The sequence below is a fragment of the Colobus angolensis genome, unplaced genomic scaffold (assembly GCF_000951035.1).
Source record: "Colobus angolensis palliatus isolate OR3802 unplaced genomic scaffold, Cang.pa_1.0 Scaffold11, whole genome shotgun sequence".
Classification (NCBI taxonomy): domain Eukaryota; kingdom Metazoa; phylum Chordata; class Mammalia; order Primates; family Cercopithecidae; genus Colobus; species Colobus angolensis.
Window position 1 is genome coordinate 1496636 of NW_012112030.1, and position 19409 is coordinate 1516044.

The 19409-nt window shown below is 51.9% G+C and overlaps 1 protein-coding gene across 1 annotated transcript in view; it reads right to left on the minus strand.

Annotated features, from left to right (window-relative positions):
* VWF (von Willebrand factor) overlaps positions 1 to 19409 on the minus strand; it is a 198100-nt gene that overhangs the window by 126122 nt on the left and 52569 nt on the right. The window contains exons 7-13 of the mRNA XM_011955306.1: positions 18444 to 18660; positions 16631 to 16753; positions 15345 to 15456; positions 14299 to 14345; positions 6100 to 6236; positions 5208 to 5346; positions 3932 to 4032 (exon numbers count right to left, since the gene is read on the minus strand). Of these exons, the coding sequence (XP_011810696.1) occupies positions 3932 to 4032; positions 5208 to 5346; positions 6100 to 6236; positions 14299 to 14345; positions 15345 to 15456; positions 16631 to 16753; positions 18444 to 18660 (876 nt within the window). The remainder of the gene's footprint in view (positions 1 to 3931; positions 4033 to 5207; positions 5347 to 6099; positions 6237 to 14298; positions 14346 to 15344; positions 15457 to 16630; positions 16754 to 18443; positions 18661 to 19409) is intronic.

Here is a 19409-nt window from a genome sequence, read left to right on the forward strand (position 1 = left end):
CCAGGAGTCCGCATGTCATTACCAAGGTGGGATGACCTCCCTGTGTTCTGAGTCCCTCGGGGACTAGGCTCAGCTCTTAAGAGCCCCTTTTCAGCTTCCAGCTCCAACCTCACAAGATGCAGGGTTAACAATCCAGTAGTAGGTCCCAGGCCCGTAAAAATCAAACCCAAGTAAACAGTATTAAGAAAGGGGACAGAGTAATGTTTCCCCGTTTGCTTGACAAATATCAACTGTTGTCACATTAGGCCTTCTCCCACCTCCTTATTTAAAATTTAAATCCCCCCCAACCCTGGCACATCCTGCCCCTTTCTCTGCTTTATTTCCCTGGGATCTGTCACTTTTCGATCTATAATATAATTTACTTGTTTGCTTTGTTTATTGTCTGTCTCTCTCCATTAGAACTTAAGCTAAATGAGGTAAGAATTTTTGTCTGTTTCGTCTCACTGCTGTAATCTCAGCATCTAGAATGGTGCCTGTCTTAGCCCTTCCAGGCTGCTATAACAAAACAGCACGGACTGGGTGGTTTATAGACAACTGATACTGATTGCCCACAATTCTGGAATCTGGGAAGTCCAAGATGAAGGCGTCAGCAGACTTGGTGTCTGATGAGGACCCTGCTCTCTGGTTCATAGATGGTAGCGAGCTCTCTGAGGTCTTTTAAAAGGGCATAAATCTCATTCTTCATCACCTCCCAAAGGCCCCACCTCCTAACACCATCACGTTGGGGGTTAGGATTTCAACATATAAATTTGGAGAGGACACATTCAGCCCACAGCAGTGCCAGCAGACACTCAATAAGTGTTTGTTGAATGAATGAATCATTGAACAAATCAATGAATAAGTAAGTGAATAGGTTCTCCTCCTGATGGGCTGAGATGCAATGCCCACAGTCAGGGCACCCTGGGCAAAGTGTCATAACTGGTGGTGCACCTCCACTCCCTTCCCACCTCTCAGCATCTTCTCTCTCTTTCTCAGATTTCGACACTCCCCAAAGGCGTTTTCATTCACCCCCACCAGGCCAGCCATCACTCCCATGCCCCACTCTAAAATCACATCTTCTCCCATCTCCTTGGCTTGTCTCAGAGGTCAGCTCGGCCAGGGTTAGGAGAGTGCGTGCGACACTTGGAGACACTTGCTATTTGAAATAAACCTCTGCTCAGTGACAGTTCTGACTAAATGAAGCCTGTGCAAGGGTCTTTTCCACACCACTGTGCCTAAGGCAGATCTGGGCCCTGCAAGGCAACTAGCAGGACAGGGAAACAACACACAGAGGGCGTGATTTCTGCCGGCTGGAGCCCCGCTGCCTGGACCACAGGGACAAAGCGTGTACACCACACCCAGGGGAAGGAGACCAGAGGGCCCCTAGTAGCACCTCCTCTTGCACCACTTGTGCCCCAGCTGGCCTCCCTCCAGCTCTCGCCTCCACACTGCAGTCCCCAAAAGCCCTGGGGTCAGCAGTCTGAGGCTCCCCACCTCCTGCCCAATCTCAAACACCCCCTTTCCTGCTTCATAATAAAACCCACAAGACAGTCCCTTTCCATGAGCCCCAGGAACCTGTGTAAAGAAAAAGGAAACAGAAAAAAATGCACAGAAAGATGATTCTATAGGCCATGGGGTCATCTGACCCCGTCCTGAATCTTGGCCAAGGAAACCTCTTCTTGTTAGTTAGAGCTGACACAAACCCACCCCCAAAGGTAACCCTATGTCCCCTCCCACAGAAAGAAGTTGGCCTCTCTTCTCCTCAGGGGAGAGACAAAGACCAAAGAAACCTGCAGGGAGGAAGGGCAGCTGCCCAGGATGAGAAGTTACGGCCCTGCTGATCGAGGGAAGAAAGTGCATGGGTGGAGAGCACCCTCTCTGTGAGGTGAGAGGATGCTGAGAAAATGGACTGGTCGGCCGGGCACAGTGGCTCACACCTGTAATCCTCCCAGCACTTTGGGAGGCTGAGAAGGGTGGATCATTTGAGGTCAGGAGTTCACAGCCGGCCCGACCAACATGGTGAAACCCCATCTCTACTAAAAATACAAAAATTACCTAGGTGTGGTGGTGAGCACCTGTAATCTCAGCTACTCAAGAGGCTGAGGCAGGAGAACCGCTTGAGCCTGGGAGGCAGAGGTTGTGGTGAGCCAAGATCACGCCACTACCCTCCAGCCTAGGCAACAGAGACCCTCTCTCAAAAAAATTAAAAAATAAAAAAAAGTGGACTGGCTAACGTGAAGCACGCCCTTGAAGACCGGGGTGCAGGAGGCAAGATTGGTCAGGAACTAGGAGACCCCAGCTCTGCTCCTCAACCTGTAACTAAACGACCATGAGGCCCAGGGCAAGTTACTCCTGCTTCAGAAACAATGGCTCTGTATTTCCTACTGGAAATGGGAGGTTGACAAGAGGATCTTCCAGACCTTCCTGCTTTATGGTCTGTGGTTGCAGGTTTCTTTTCATGAAAGGAAAAAAAAATGAAAAAAAAAAAGGAGTTAAGTTTGAAATTCCCTCAGGAGCTCTAAGACAGAGAAAGAATATGGCCACACAAGAATGGAGGATGCCAGGATCACCTGGGTGATACCCGCCACCCTGCCCCCGCCGCCCAGGATTATAGCAAGGACCCTGTGGAGCACAGGATCCCAGGAGGCAGGACGAGCCTCTCCAGGGCATAATCTAGCACCGTAGTTCTCAAAGTGTGGTCTTGAGACCCATAGGGGTCCCCGAGACCTTTTCAAGGGGTCTGTGAGACCAAAAACTACTTTCATAATACTATGAAGACATTATTTGCCTTTTCCCTCCTCATTCTCTTACAAGTATACAGTGGAATTTTCCAGAGGCCACGTGACATGCAATATTGCAAAAGATTAAATGCAGAAGTAGATAAGAGAACCCAGCTGTCTCCCATTAGGCCAGTCATTAAATTTGCAGAAATGTACAACAGTGGTATTATTCTTGATGTTTATTTTTGTTCTGGCAAACAGTTATCTTTCCCCAAAACAGTGATGTTTATATTAATGTGTAGTGGGTTTATTATAATTTTTAAATGAGGTAATAAATACGTATTTTAAATGTCTCTAATTTAATTTCTAATCTGGTAAATATCAACAAATAAAATCCTCCTACAAGATCTTGGGGTCCTCAATAATTTTTAAGAGTGTAAAGGCATTCAAGACCCAAGAGTGAGTACCACTTTTTGTTCTGATGGGAAAGGCACGAGGCAAAGAACTAATCCTCGCTCTGCCACGACAGGGCGGTGGCGGGTCAGAGTGGGAAGTCTGATCAGAGGAGTCTATCCTAGCCCTGGAAGTTCTGGAGCGCTGGACCCTCCCTCAACTTCCTGTGCCCTGGTTGCCTCATATATAAAATGGCAGTAATAGTATTTGCACTGCCCACCTGCCAGGATCACTCCCAGAGAAACAGTGCAGATGAAGGACCAGTGAAAAGCATGGACTGCTATCCAGTGTGATTCTAGGACCACCGAGAACAAGAGGAAGTGGCCCACACATGCAGAGTCCCAGGGGAACAATCTGGTGGCTTCCCGAGCAACCTTTCCCAGGCAGACGGGCTGGCTTTCTCTTAGCTGAGAGCGCCAATCTGGCTCTTCCCTTACTGCCCACAGTCGGCACCCGGGGAGACACCCCTGCTCCCGGGCCTTGTTTCAGCCGGGAGATTGGACAGCAAACCTGCCCCTCCCCAGCCCCACAAGAGCCCACCCTTGTCTAGAGGCCCTTGGGATAGCAGAGCCCAGCAGGGAGAATTCCTGGGGCCAAGAAGGGGCATCCAGCAAACACAAGCCTCATAAACAAGAGAGGCCTGTTCCTCGCTCTGGGGGTGTAGGCCATGAGGAGAAAGGAATTCTTCTCCCACCACACAAAGCCATTCTGCCCAGAGCACAAGGGGTACTTTGTAAGGGTCTGGCTGCAGGGAGCCAGTGCCCCGTGAGAGGACCTACCTTCACCAGCAGCCTCCCGCGGCCGTCCCAGTCCATCTGCAGGTCCTCCCCGTAGCTGAGGCGCACGGAGGCCGACACTGAATGCTGGATGCGGAGGTCACCTGGAACCCAGCAGGACAGGATTCAGGCAGAGGTGGGGAGAGGACAGGATGGTGGCAGGCAGATGTATTTGGGGGGAAATGGGGTGTCTCAAAAGGACAGTAGCAATGAACAGCAATGACTTAGGGGTGACTGGGGTGGCCATGAATTTAAGGGGGTGTCAGGAGGAAGGGTGATCAAGGTGGACAGAGGGTAAACAGGGTCCCCCAGGAAGAAGCCTCTGCACCCTGGCTGTGACCTGCCATTCCCCCTACTGCCACAGGAGTAGGCTCCTGCATCCTCGGCTGTAGGCGGGTGCCCTGGAGCAGAGGGATCTCTCTAGCATTGACACCAGGACACCTGAATGTGCCTGGGACACTCTGCCACTGCACACCACCTCGTGTCTGAGCGATGCTGTGTACAACACTGAATATAGCAATTGTTGCTTCTGTGGGAAGGTGGCGACAGATAGGAGCATACCCCTTGCCCTGGGGGAACAAACATAGCTCATAAGGAGACACACAGCTTTAACACCCATGGACATGCTGGGTATCCACTACCCAAGTTCATCCGCTGTGTGCAATGCTAGGATAATGGGCAACAAAGTGGCCAGCAGTCGCGGAGAAGGAGGAAGAGTCTAGGAGTCACTTTGAGTGTGAAGTTCGGCAGCTTTACTATACAAAAGCAGGTTTGTTTTGACAGACGCAGTGCAACCTGGGTCCTACTGGACAGGTAGGTTTTTTGCTACCTCCAGACAGGCCAGAGGGTCACCTGGCCTTGCCCCAAGTGGCATCCTCTGGTGTGACATCACCAGTCACTCCCGATCTCTCAGCATCAACCTCTGCCCCTGTCCCACCCCAGAGCAAACCAGAACCACCTGCCCAAGACTCAACTCGCCCCTTTGGTTCAAGCCAAATAAAAATCCTCTCAGTTCCCTTTTCCCATCTACACTGTCCCAGGCCTAGAGCAACCTCTTCATCTATAGGCTTCCTTCTCTAGTCTTCCTCCTCCAGGAAGCCTTCTTTTCTTGCAGGGATGCATGCCAAGCACCCCACCCTGCCCTCCAAAGATAACTCTCCATCACATTCCCACGAGAGAGGCATGCAGATCCTTAAGGACAGTGGCCAGGGTTGAGGAGGAGGGTGCTAAGGGATGGGCTGTGTCAGCCCCAGGCCTGACAGAACAGGACAAAGCACACCTTTCAGGAGGGGGAGCTGGACGTCCTGGCCATCCATGGCGACTCCTCCCCCATGCTTCAGCTTCACAAGGCTGTTGTGCAGGCCAGGCAGCCGGACGGCGACGGAGCGGGTGCACACAGCATCAGGGTCGTCAGCACACTGCCGAGAGGGAACAACGGTGTCTTTGCTGCACCCCCTGCCTTCCAGCACCCCAGCTGAGGACCCTCTTAATCAGACAAAGGCCCCAACCCCAGAGAGCCTCTGGCCTTCTCACAGCCTACAACTCCATTCTCCCAGAATACTCCATGTAAATGGGGCCCCCTAGAGTTGTGCAGCAAGAAGGCGCTAAGCACATCCTTACTCACACCTTTTCCCAGCCTAGCCCGGTCTTTCATAAAGAACCATGGGCCTCTGCTTCATCGTGTTCCTTGGACCTACTGTTCCAAAGAGAATCAGGGACTTTTATCCTCAGGGGAAGCCCTGTGCACTCCATTCGTCCTCGATCTTGGCTTCCATCCCTAGAGAAAGGAACCCTCGCACGTACCATAGAGTTCAGAGCAGAAGACAGGCCCTCTTTGCCCCCACCCCAGCCACCCCCAGCTCCAAACATCAGAGAGTTAGTTATGGGCGCAAAAGGCTAGACCCGAGGAGGCTGCTTCCCCTGGGTGGGGAGCTGAGCCAGCCCTGAGAAGGCATTATTGTCAGGGCAGGATGCCTTCCCCCCGCATCTAGAGAGAGAGGGGATGGGCTGGGTTTCTGGATGAAGGAGGGGCTAACTGAAGTCTGGAAGAGACCTCCCTCGTGCACAGAAAGCAACGGCCCACGCCTTCCAGGGGCTGCACACACTCAGCCCAGCAGCTATGCAGCACCTTGGGCTGCCACCCGACCAGCCGCCGGGCTAGCAAAACTCACCTGGACAGTCTCAATGACAATGGAGAAGGAGTGGTCCTGGCAATCCCGGGCCAGCAGGTACTGGCAGATCCCACTGAAGGTGAAGTATCTGTTGTCAAAGCTCTTGAAGTGGGATTGACCCGTGACGAGGCACTCCCCTGGAGAGACACGGAGGAAGGGAGAAGAATGGGAGGTGAGGGAAAGTCCCCTGGGGTGGCCAAGGTGGAATGCATATGCAAGCAGGGCACCCTCTCCCCAAAACTGCACGGACATCCTTTGCCCACTCCAGTCTAGTAACGAGTTCTAAAAGAGAATTCGGTTCCTCTCCTAAAACTGCAAGATGTCAGAGCTGGGTCATTCAGGTCGAGGTCTCATTTTACAGATGGGGCAACCAAAGAAGGTGACAGAGCCACACTCAAGTCAGTGATGGAACCACACAGGAACCCATGCTCCTGCTTCCAGGCTCCCTGCGGCCTTCCCTCCTCCTTCGCAGCTCACTGTCCTGTGTCCCCTGCTTCCCACTGGCATCAGGGCCACACCAGCCTCAGACTGGTGCCAGCGGAGTGCCTGGCCAAGGAGAGGCTGCCCAAAAGCACGGGGCTCTGTGAACCTGAGTGTGGAGGGGCTCTGGGACACAGTGCCACCCTTGGAGAGTCCCTGGAGGCCACGGGGCAGAGGAGGCAGCCCAGAGGCAGGATGAGGTGGGAGGGTGAGGCGGGACAGTCTTGGAGCTCAGCAGTGAAAATGGGGACTCCATCCTCCTCACCAGTGGAGGGGACGACTCTAAGGCCATTGCTTTCTGTGTCCTCAGGGGGGAAGCCCACGCTGTGACTCCATCCAGGGCCAATGGGGAACCACGAGGCCATCTGCCCATGATCTCACCACCGCCCAGGCAGTGCTGACCTCGGCAGGGCCAGCTTCCCAGCGCAGGCTGACACATCTGTGGGTGGGGACTAGGACTCCCCTTCATCACCCTGCAACTCAAAGCCCTCAACTTGTCCCCAGCCTAATTCCCACACCACCTCCCCGACACCCCAGCCTAGGCCCCATGCTTCTGGCTCAATGCACCTCCAACCTGAGATCACACATCCTGGAAGGCGTCCTGGCATGGGGAGGCCTCTGGTGATGTCTCCAGTGATTCTCCCTCAACCTGCCTGGCTTGAGGCAATCCCATCTTCAGGGCCAAACATGGACCCATTAAAGCTCAAAGGGCATCTGGATCCCTTCCCGACCTCCCCTATATATTTCCTCCACCTGTTCTCATCTTTGCTACCTACTCTGCAGAAAAAGAAATATGTATATATAGAGAGAGACCATTGCCATTTGGTGAAGGAGGACGACTTTCCCCATCCAGCCACTCTACGGTGCGTGGGTGAGCTCCTTTCTCTAAGGATCGAAGCAAAGATGAGGACGTAGAGAGTGCACAGGGCTTCCCCTGAGACCCTCCAAACAGCGGAGGCTTGGCTGTCTACAGCACTACCTCAGCCTCCACCTGAAGTTCCCCCTTCAGGGAACAGGTGCTAGACCAACGCTGGAGAGACAAATGTAAGAGGGTCCTACAGACCATCCCATGTGGGCCCAGCTCCAGGGGCTGATGCTAGGCCCTGTCACACAGCCAAGGGGGCCCCAAAAGACAGAGAGATTCTAGCTTGTCAAGGACAAGCTCCACAGGCCAGCACCATCTGGCCCTTCATGCTCACATGTGCCCTGACAGGCCCAGCCAGGGACCCGGCTAGACTGTGCAGACCTGGACCCAGGAATGGGCCTGCCTTTGGGGTGTGCGTGAAGGCAGGATTAAGCATGAGGTGCCCCAGGACAGCGGATCCCTTCCAGGACAGCATGGGTCAGGAGGGCACATCTAGCCCAGAGGAAATTAGGAGAAAGTGGAGAGGCCTCAGATCACTCCAGTCAGCATGACCCGCCTTCTCCACTGCCTCCTCGAAAAGCGTGAGAGTGAGGGGTGACTGTTTGTGGAGGACAGAGCAGACAGGCCACAGGATAGGGGCCAGGACCACCCCAGTCCCTTCTGGATGTGCTGGAATTTCAAGTTCAGTGAGGTCTCAGGAAAGCCTTTCTGAACTGACCATTTTTCAGAAATTATCATCATTCTGCAAACACAGTAACATGGTCATTTGTGTCAAATGTCTTGACCCCGGTGCAGTAAAAATGGGTGGGAATCCTTCCCCCAGCCTTCTCTGTTTTCTCAAGAGCACTCTTATCTAAGCAAGAAAGCGGACTTCTGTCTTCTCTAACAATACCCAGGAAAAGAAGGGTCAATGAGAAATGTGCAAATATTCGAAAGGAAAACTTTCAGGGCCAGCATCTAATCCTCTCATGATTTCCTTCTCTGACCTTCACTGACTTGTGTTCTCAAATTTCTCACAAATCAGAAGTCTAAATATTGTATTTAGCTTATCTCCTCGGTACAACTGAGAACATGGCCACAAACACAGGAAAATGGGTGGGTGAGCTGCCAGGGAGCAGTTAGCCACAGGAGCTAGAACATCAGCCAGAAGCACGGGCCATGTGAACATGCTCACTCATCCTCTGCCCAGGATGGGACACTAGGATATTCCCCATTAGTCAGCAACAGGCAGTCCCCGTCGAACAGCGGGCCCACCACTAGATGGAGATGGGCACTAGAAGTTTGGTGAATGAAGGAAAGGCAGGTGATTCCTAACATAGCACTAAAAAAAAGAACATCCAGGCCGGGTGTCGTGGCTCACGCCTATAATCCCAGCACTTTGGGAGGCCGAGGTGGGAGGATCACCCAAGTTCAGGAGTTCGAGACCAGCCAGGCCAACATGGTGAAATCCCATCTCTACTAAAAATACAAAAAATTAGCCGGGTGTGGTGGCGGGTGCCTGTAATCCCAGCTACTCTAGAGGCTGAGGCAGGAGAATTGCTTGAACCCAGGAAGCAGAGGTTGGCAGTGAGCTGAGATCACGCCACTGCACTCCAGTGTGGGCAACTGAGTGCAACTCTGTCTCAGGGAAAAAAAAAAACATCCGGAAGTTAAAGCAGGTCCACTTCTACGTGAATAAAGATCCTCCTTCATGAAAAACAAAATGAAATCTCTCATCTGATGGAAGCACATTACCTCTTCTAAACAAACCCTTTGGTGTGCAGCAGTGAGCCCTGGATGTGGCTGCTCTGCTCGGGCCATTTGTTTCCCTGGCCCCACAACCCTCTACCTCCCAAAGCCTTCCCTGCAGAAATGACAACCTACAGGCCTTTAGCAAAGCACCTCAGACTTCCACCAGACACAAACTGTCACCAAAGCCTGCAACATAATCTCTACCAAATGTGCAAGATGCATTTCTTTTTTTTTTTTTTCCCTGAGACAGAGTCTCACCCTGTCGCCCAGGATGGAGTGCAGTGGCGCCATCTTGGCTCACTGAAGCCTCTGTCTCCGGAGCTCTCACGATTCTCCTGCCTCCACTTCCCGAGCAGCTGAGATTCCAGGCATGTGCCACCATGCCCAGCTCATTTCTCTGGGTTTTTTGTTTTTAGTATAGACAGGGTTTCACCATTGGCCAGGTTGGTCTGAAACTCTTGACCTCAAATGATTCACCTGCCTTGACCTCCCAAAGTGCTGGGATTACAGGCATGAGCTGCTGCACCTGGCCCAAGATGCACTTTTGTGTGTGTGTGTGTGTGTGTGTGTGTGACAGGATCACTGCTGGAGTGCAGTGATGCCATTACAGCTCACTATAGCCTCGGTCTCCCAGGCTCAAGCGATCCTCCCATCTCAGCCTCCCAAGCATCTGGGACTACAGGCACACACCAGTACGCCTGGCTAATGTTTGTATTTTTTGTAGCCATGCGGTTTCAACGGGTTGCCCAGGCTTGTCTTCAACTCCTGGGCTCAAGCAATCTGCCCACTCAGCCTCCCAAAGGGCTGGGATTACAGGCGTGAGCCACGGTGCCTGGCATAAGATGCATTTCCAACTGCTCTGTGGAAACCATCTCAACGATTGCTCCTATGAAGTGCTCCTTATTATCCGCAGTTTACAGATGAGGAACCTGAAGCATAGAGAAGTTCAACTCATCCAAGTTCCCAAAGAAGCCAAACAGGGATCTAAACACGGGCAGTCTGTCTGGCTCTACAGCTCAAAGCCTGAAACTGCCTCCTGGGTTGGCTCCTACAGTTTCTCACATGCCTGATGTCATTCTAATCCTGGGCACTTACCAAGGGGCATAGGGACAACTGGGTCTCTGAACATAGAGACCAGGGGGAGGAAAGCCTTGTCTATGAAACACGATGCCCTGGCCTGGCTGAAAGGGGTCTGATGGCACTCCAGAAACCCCATCAGGAGTGAACAGGCCACTGGAGATTTTCTGTGAACTCGAGGACTCAGAACCCCCAGGAAAGCACAGGGCCCTCAGAACGCATCTTCCTATGTAAGAGGCATCTGCTCCGACAATGCATCGCTATCTCTGTTAGCCTGGGGTGTGGGGTTTATCTTCCTTCCCGGAGGCTTCAGAACAAACTGACCTTGATTCCCAAGGTCAAATTATTAGGGCTGTGTTAGAATCCATCAGAAATTATCTTGAACCAAACAAGCAACAGGTAACTGCAAGGCCTCCCTTCCAGCTGTCTAGGACAGGTCCACCAGCCTCTCCAGGGAGGCCAGACCTCCTTCCTGCCCACTGGCCCAGCCACCCCCCAAAACACACACCACTCCTCCCCATTCCAGACTCCTTTGGGCTTTCCCCTGTGTCTTAGTCCTTCTCTGACCCTACTTAATGAAACAGCTTCCTGTGAGCTCTGTGAAGATGGTAATGGCCCACGTTTGTTGAGTACTTGCTGTGTGTCAACAGCCTCACAAGAGCCATGGGACGAAGTTGCTGTCATGAGCCCTACTTTACAGATTAGGAAACTGAGGCTGCAAATCATTAACTTGGCAAAAGTCACCCAGCTCCTAAGAGATGCAGCTGGAATTCCAACCAGGTTGCCTGAGTCCAGAGCCTGTGCTCTCGGCCTCCATTCTTGGCCACATTTACAGTCCCACGGGGTTTGGGACACAAATGAAAATTCTTCCACGTACCCTCTCCCAGCTCGAGGAAAGTCCCTTCCGCATACTTGCACTCAAGAGTTTGAGATCCTATAGCATGAGTTGTTTTCATTTAAAGAACAGTCCCCTATGAACAGACATGCTCCTTTCAATGGGAACTAAATTAGCAGAGCTTCCCCCCGAGTTTGTTTTGCAGAGGAAGGGAAAGGAGGCTCAGGGTTACAGAAAGGGAAGTCCGCAGGCTTTGGGGAAGCCACAGTTGTCCCTAAGACTGCCCTACATCCTAACCAGTAAGTAGGGATATGCAGAGAACAACGAAGGTCAAGGAGCATCATGCAAAACCCAGCCCTTCTCCAGTCCAGACGGCTGCTCTCCTGGGCCCCCTTCTTCCCTCTCCCACTACCCATCCACAACACTGTACTGCACAGCCTCCACGATAGCCCCCGGGGACACATCTCCTCCTGGATTAGTGTCTTTGTGTAACCTCTCCCCTCCCTGAATGTAGACTGGACGTGTTGACTTGTCTCTAGTGACGATAATACAGCAGCAGTGAGAGGATGTCACTTCAGAGACTAGGTTTTTAAAAGACTGTGGCTTCTGTCTCCCCTGCTCTCTGTTACTCACTCTGAAACAACTCTGCCCACAGAAACCAGCTGTCATGTCACGAGGAGGCCCCAGGGAGGATCCACATGGTGAGAAAGCAATGCCTGCCACCAGCAGCACATGAGTGAGCTTCAAAGCCATCTCCTTTACCCCTACCCTCCATCAAGACCTCAGGTAAGACCACAGCCCCAGTCAATGGCTTGACTGCAACCTTGTAAGAGATCTTGGGCCAGAGGCACACAGCTAAGCCATACCCAGATTCCTGAGGTACAGAAACTGTAAGATAACATTTGTTGTTTTAAGGTGCTACATTTGGGGATAATTTGTTACACAGCAATAGATAACTAACACACTCTCATCTTATTCCAGAAAATCAAAACCCAGGTGTTTTTATGTATTTATTTTTATTTTTGGTTTTTTGAGATGGAGTCTCACTCTGCCACCCGGGCTGGAGTACAGTGGTGAGATCTCAGCTCACTACAACCTCCACCTCCCAGGTTCAAGAAATTCTCCTGCCTCAGCCTCCCAAGTAGCTGAGATTACAGACATGCACCACCACACCCAGCTAATTTTTGTAATTTTAGTAGAGACGGGGTTTCGCTGTGTTGGCCAGGCTGGTCTTGAACTCCTGGCCTCAAGTGATCCTCCTGCCTTCGCCTCCCAAAGTGCTGGGATTACAGGCAGAAGCCACCGCAACTGGCCCCAGGTCTCTATTTCTAAGATGCACAATGTCCATTCCTTCAGGGGCTGCAGAGCAGCTCTGGCCTGCTCCTCACTTTACAAGCAGAGCCAAGCATATCCCCTCCAGAACCATACTGCCTATTCTTCCCATCAGCTCTATCTGCAGTCATCACACTGGGAGCATCAGACAGCCCCACTACCTGCTGAGTCACGGCAGGGTGTGGAAATATGCTCGTGTGCATGGGTGCAAATGGACCAGGAGGCAATGATCAACAAAACTCCCAAACTAGAAAAAGATGGTCAGAGCCAAGGCTTTGAGAATGCAGAGAAGAGCGTAGTGGTTTTGTTGGCAAAATATCAAACCACTTAGTAGACAGAATTGAAACTGTTTATCTTTTCATCAAGACATCAAGATAATGTCTTACATCCTCAGCAGAGTCATCTTCCAGATTTTGAATATGACCACAGGATTATTTTGTCTGCCCCAGAAAACAGTCCATCATGTACACATTGGTTGTTCAAATAGTACCTGGATGAATGGACAGTTGGAAGGATGATGGATGGAAGACCCATCCTACAGTAAGTAGTTAAGACTTCCTAATCTGGTGGTTACAAACATCTAAAAACACACACACAATAAACTCAATTCCTAATTCCACCCACTGTGGCTCACAGATCTCATACCATGAGTGCTTATTATGTAGATGTTAAAAGTGTTTTCACAAGTTAATTGCAGCAACTCACATGTCTTCCAAAGAGCTCCTTTAGTCTTTGACATGGTGTAATTATGTTCAATGGAGCACAGATATCACTTTCAAGAGCAATCTTTTCTCCTTCGTGCTTTCTTCAAGGGTTACACAAAAGATAACCTGGCTGGGTGGCCATCTCTTTGCTAGACTAACCGATCCAGCCCACATCTAGGTCCAGAATTTTCCCAGTGTACAGGGCACTGGATAAGGTCCTGAGTTACCCTAAAGCCTTTAATTCACAGACCCTAAATACAATCCCAGGTATCCAAGCTCAACCCACTTCAGGCCACCAAAGGTTAGGACTAGGAAGGAGAAGAAAGGGAAGGGAAAAAGTAAGAAGTCAGGCAATTGTGAGTTCAAGCCCTGGCTCTGCCTCATAGCAGCTGTGTGACTTTGGGCAAGTCATTTAACCTCTCTAGGTCTGTTTCTGCTTTCATGAGAATAAATTGCACCTGCCTCACAGGTTGTAACTGGCAAGTGTTTAGTGCAGCGGCCAGCACATAGAAAACACCACGTGAGTGACCACAGAGGGCAAGGTCTGAGGTCATTGGAAGGTGGGGCAGAAGGGAGCTTTGAATGGGCAAGGTTTGCAGTAAATAGAATAGAGTTGGGGCCAACAGAGGAGAAAGCAAATGGCAGAGATTGCTCAATAATTTTCCTAAGCAGATTTTCCAGGGCAGGGACAGGATGGGAGGAATCATTTGGTGACCTGGTTTTCCCAGCTCTTGGACCACGCCATGGTCTTCATGTTAGTCATTCTGGAAAATTCCATTAGAACTGTCCCTTCAAGTCTAAAGAATTACCAGGCCCTTCTACTTCTTAATTTTCCAAAGAATTTGTATCCTCTTTGTCTAGTTAATCATGACCATACAGGCCTTGCAGCTCATCAACCTTAATCCTTTCAGCAAACAGGTAATAAGAACAGACAATAACACCTGAACACAGGCGTGTTCTCCCCTTTCAGCTGTTGCAGGGCTCCCACCTCTGGCCTGTGAATAGGTTAGCAGAGCTGGTACCTGAAACCAGAGCTGGGATCATGTGGTTGCAGCCAACCTGTGCAGAAAGGGCAACTTCTCACTGCCTTGATGTGTGGCCCTCCCTGTCTGGTAAGAGGAGGAGAAGCCTCCCCACATTCAGAGGAGGAAGGGAATGAGCGGCAGGTCGCCTACCTGGACATTCTTCATTGCTGCAGATCCACTGGCTGTTTCGGCAAACGCTGTCGGGGAGAAAAGCACAGGTCATTGGTGGTTCTGCCAACACAAGGGTGTGCAAACGGATTTAGGGCTCATGGTAGTTATCACAGTCCCCAAACGAAGGGATGGGGGAGAAGAAAGGAGCCAGTGCTAGCACAATCTTCATAGGGTTAAAATTGTACAGGAACAGTTTTGGCCACAAAGGAATATTAGAGATATTACCCAGGGGAAGAGAAAAAGAAAGATATTACCCCGACAGAGAAAAACAAAGAAAACTACCTGATGCCCCTGAAAATCTACTCAGATACCAAGAAGTCAAATTCCTACCCCCCGAGTGGCAGAGAGCAAGACAGCGATATGGAAATGGGTAGTTCCCAGCCCAGAAATGTGGTGGGCGGTGGTCAACTGAAAACCTGGGGGCTCAGTGGACACAGAAGGCTGCTATGTGGGGAAAAACAGCAAAGGGAGGAGGCCTGGGGACCAAACGAATTGTTGTCCCTGCTGCACAGGGGACTGCCAAAGCCAGCCAGCGATGACATGCAGGGGTGTTTCTTGAGATGAGAGAAGCCAGGCTGGGCCTGGCCTACTGCAAGGACCGACGGAGGGCAGACTGGTGTGAGTTTCCACTGGCCACGGCAACTCCCTACCATCTGGCAGATGAGAGATTTCAAGGAGAGAAGGACCTACGTGCTGCTTAGTGATACAGTCCTCCTCCAGGGGGAGAGGATCATTTATGAAAGCATAGTTTGGAGGGACAGCTAGAGAATGTTGTTTGCGTGTGAAGGATCCTGCCCTTCCTGACCTCCCCGTCTTCAAGGCTTATTTATCTGTAATATACTCTTTGCTCCCCATCATTGCCTGCACAACCCGTCCCTAGCCCCCACCAGTAGCCTCCAACTCAGTCTCTTCTTTCTTGGCGCAGCCCAGGTTCTTTTCCACCTGCCACCACCCCCTGCTGACCCAGCTCCCCTCCCCAGTCCCCTGGGCAGGTCTCCCAGAGCATGCTGCGCAGCCCCCATTACCAGGTGTTGCAGTCTCGAGAGAGGGAGGCGCCGGGAGGGTAGCGCTTTCCAGAATGCATGCAGGGACACTCGGTGCTTTCCACACAAAGGCCTTCATCGAGGAGCTGTCCCTCTGGGGTCAAAGGCATCAAGACAAAGACCTCAACATTGTCACCGCATCACTCATCCCCCACAACTATAGAATCCCCGGGGCGATGGTTGGGCTTCTTCCAGGAAGCTCAAGGAACTTTTTCTGTGGTGTTTATCTTTCACATTATGCAATATAAGGAGGGGAAATTCCTCATCTCCATACTACAGATGAAGAAATGAGAGGAAGAATGTTGTCCCAGGTCATCCAGTAGGGGAGGCACAAGTCTGGGCTTAGGGCTTCTTCCAGGAAGCTCGAGAATGTGTGTGCTGCTTCGCTTACACATTAATGCAACGTGAGATGGGGAAGACTACTCATCACCATTCCGCAGATGAAGGGAGTCAACAGTTTTGTTCAAGTTCTTCCAGTGACAGAAGTCATGAGTTGAAACACAAAGGACTCACTCCCAATATTTTTTTTTTTTCTTAGACTCAGTCTCGCTCTGTCACCCAGGCTGGAGTGCAGTGGTGTGATCTCGGCTCACAGCAACTTCCGCCACCTGGGTTCAAGTGAGTCTCCTGCCTCAATTTCCCAAGTAGCTGGGATTACAGGTGCACACTACCACCTCCAGCTAATTTTTGTATTTTTAGTGGAGACGGGGTTTCACCATGTTGCCAGGCTGGTCTCAAACTCCTGAACTCAAGTGATCATCCCATCTTGGCTTTCCTAAGTGCTGGGATTACAGGCATGAGCCACCGCGCCCAGCCCTGCTCTCAGTAATTAAACAGGGGTTTTCCCTAAAGCCCACCAAGCCTCCCCTGAAAAGACTTTCTAGTGCAGAGCCCTTTTTCAGCTGAGCTCACACGGCACGCCCAGGAGATCTTTTTCCCAGATCAGTTCCCTGACACAGCTAATTGAGAAAGCAACTGCAGCTCAGATGCGCCATGAGTTCCCCAAACAAAGCCACTGATGGGGCCCAGGCCACCCTCCAATTTCCCGAGACACAAGTGCGTTCATGGATACAGTACAACAGGACAACGGACATTAAAAAGAAAGACCAGCTCAATCCTGATCCACTGGACAAAGACATTTAAAAGCTTAATAAAAGTCCTCTGATTTCAGCAACGGAGAGCAAACACAAGTGGCCTTCATCTCGCTTCCCAAAGCCAAGGGTGCTGGCAAGGTCTCCAATTTGCAAATAAAATGGGAAGTTCATTACCAGGGCAGCTGCAGCCATCCACGCATCGCTCCTGACATACTTCATTGACGTGCAGGCTCTGGCAGGTCCTGGTGCAAGGGGACACACACTGCTTATACTCCATACCCGCAGGGCACACTGGGCCTGAAAAGGAACATCGAAGGGGTCTGCCCAGAGCAGGTCCCACCGGTGCATCATCTCACCAGCCACGCCGCAGCCTGACCCTCTTGCGTCCACTCTGACTGCTCCCCGTCTTCAGGCTTCCAGGGCCATCTCGGCCCCAGTGAGCCATGTGCCCCGGAGGCCACCCCTCCCTTAGATGAACATCTTCCATCTTGTGAGGCCCTTACTAAGACGCATCGGGGGCACCCAGGACCTCCACCCTTCCCCTTGGTCATCTGCTCTCCACGAACAACGTGGCGTTCTTTTGCTCCCCTCCACCTAAAACCCAGAGTGACACCAGACTCCTCTAGGCCCAAAACTAGTGACCTCCTAGGACCACGCAAGGAGCCACAGTGCCCTCTATCCCATCCCATCCCTCCTCCTTTTCCCCCATGAAATTGGCCCCAATCAAATGCCCCGCCCAGCACAGGGCACATGACCTCCTAGGACCACGCAAGGAGCCACAGTGCCTTCTATCCCATCCCTCCTCCTTTTCCCCCATGAAATTGGCCCCAATCAAATGCCCCGCCCAGCACAGGGCACATTTGCCTGCACGGTGACACTCATTCCATATTTATTTCCACTCTGCCGCAAGGCTGCCTTCACAGATATCACCTAAAGCACTCTGTTCTTCCCACTGGAACCAGCTCCTCACAGCAAGGACAGGCTCTCCTCCTTCCTCTCTCTACACTGTAGCTGACTGATGCTCAGACCGACTGAAAGACCGGAACACATAAGTACTCCTTTCCGGGCTTTCTGACACCGAACTATTGCCCCTTAACCTTTTCCAAGATACATCAGGTATCTCCCTTACCCTACATTCAGACCGAAAAAAAAAAAAAAAAGAAATCAACCACTCGGCTTTACAGAGGAGAAACCTGCTGCTAGCATCCTCCTTCCTCACACCCCCACTGCAGGTGGAAAGTTCAAATTCAGCAGCTATTTGCCACAATGAGACACATGTGCACGATCTAAAGATGTGGCCAGCTCCTCTGTCTCATCTGTGGAACCATCGCAGACTGCGCGCCCATCTGCGTGACTTTTAATCACTGGAAGGGCTGGAGAAAGAGGAGACTTCTTGTAAGGTGACCTCAGAAGTCCCTAATCATAATTTGGGGACAGTGACCATAACTAGGGACCCACTGAGACTGGAAGATGAAACACACAGCACCATGAGGAGGGACGGCAGTCATCAGCCTGCAGGAAAGGAGGCTGATTTAATAAAAGAGAAGAACTTAATCAAGGCTTTCTGCTCTCTCAAAGATCACCACACACCGACAGGCAGGCCAGCGCCCTGCTCCTCATCAATTCGGGCGGGCAGGCAGTGAAGACGAAAACCGAAACTGCAACTGCCAAGATCTTGGTGGGAAGCAGAGAACACTGTGTTGAGTGCAGGGCTCGGATTTCCTGAGGGAAGTCAGGGGGCGCCAGGGGGGAGGCGCGTGGGCGGGAGAGAGGCAGGGGCAGGACATGGGGCTTTGGGAAGCCCGCTTGACAGAGGGCAAGAGCCATTCAGGAAATGGGTCCGGGACACATGGCTTTGCAGTCACTAGCTGGCTGGGTGTGGTAAAGCCGCACGGATGTGACACAGCCCCGAAGCGCCCTGAGGGACGTCACCCAGGACAGACCGTTCATCCCCGCCAGGGCAGGACGGGGCAGGGGACCGACTTACTGCACGCGCTGTGGTCGGTCCAGCCATACAGCACCATTCCCTCCTGGGCACAGGTCCGGGCGTACTCCAGGAAGGCAGGGCACGTGCACTCCAGCCCCCCAGCACACTCACACGAAGTCTTCTCACACAGGGCCACGAAAGGCTCGGGGTCCACCAGAGGGTGGCAGCGGGCAAACACCGAGGTGCTCTTCAGAAGTTGGCACTGCTCCCACAGGCCCTGCAGGGAGAGAGGCCGCCTCAGCGGTATGCTCCCTTAGTGTCTCCCTGAGTGTAGTGCTGAGACTTAGCCCTGCTAGGGAAACCAAGGTAGTTCCCTCAGCACCTGGGACAGCCTGGCACCAAGCAGATGCATGTGTTCAATGCACCAGCCCATCGACCAAGGAAAAGATGCTGGACCTGCGCAATGTGAAACAGACCAAGGCTAAGCTTATATCCTAGACTGAGTTCTGGAAATGCAGAGTCCAAGGCCCTGGATTGCCATGGTGGAAGTGTCCTAGGAACGGACAGAGGATGGAGAGAAGCACCAAGAGCACTGGCCCTGGAGTTGGCCTGAGGGGCTGCAGAGTCCAGGAGCGAGGTCAGCATTGGTTCTGCACTGACCTGGTCAGTTTACCTCCCAGACCTTGCCCTTCTTCATTATGGATGAGGGGGATGGAACAAGGGGCTTTATAAGGTGAGATTCCTGGGTCTCACCCTAAGAGATCTGAATTCAGTAGTTTGGGGATGGAGTTCAGCAAGATGTTTTTTTGAAACACTCCCCAGGTGATTGCTGAGGCCAGACGGGACCAGCTCCCGGCAGCAACAGCATGTGTGGCTTCTATGGAATGTCCCAGACACACTGCAGCAGGCATGAGTACCCTTGGTTCTACTCCTTTGTGGATGCCCTCATCCTGAGAACACAGGCAGCCTCGCAACTGTCATCATTTCCTACTTCTGCTCACTCACGTAGGTCGTATAAACAACCCT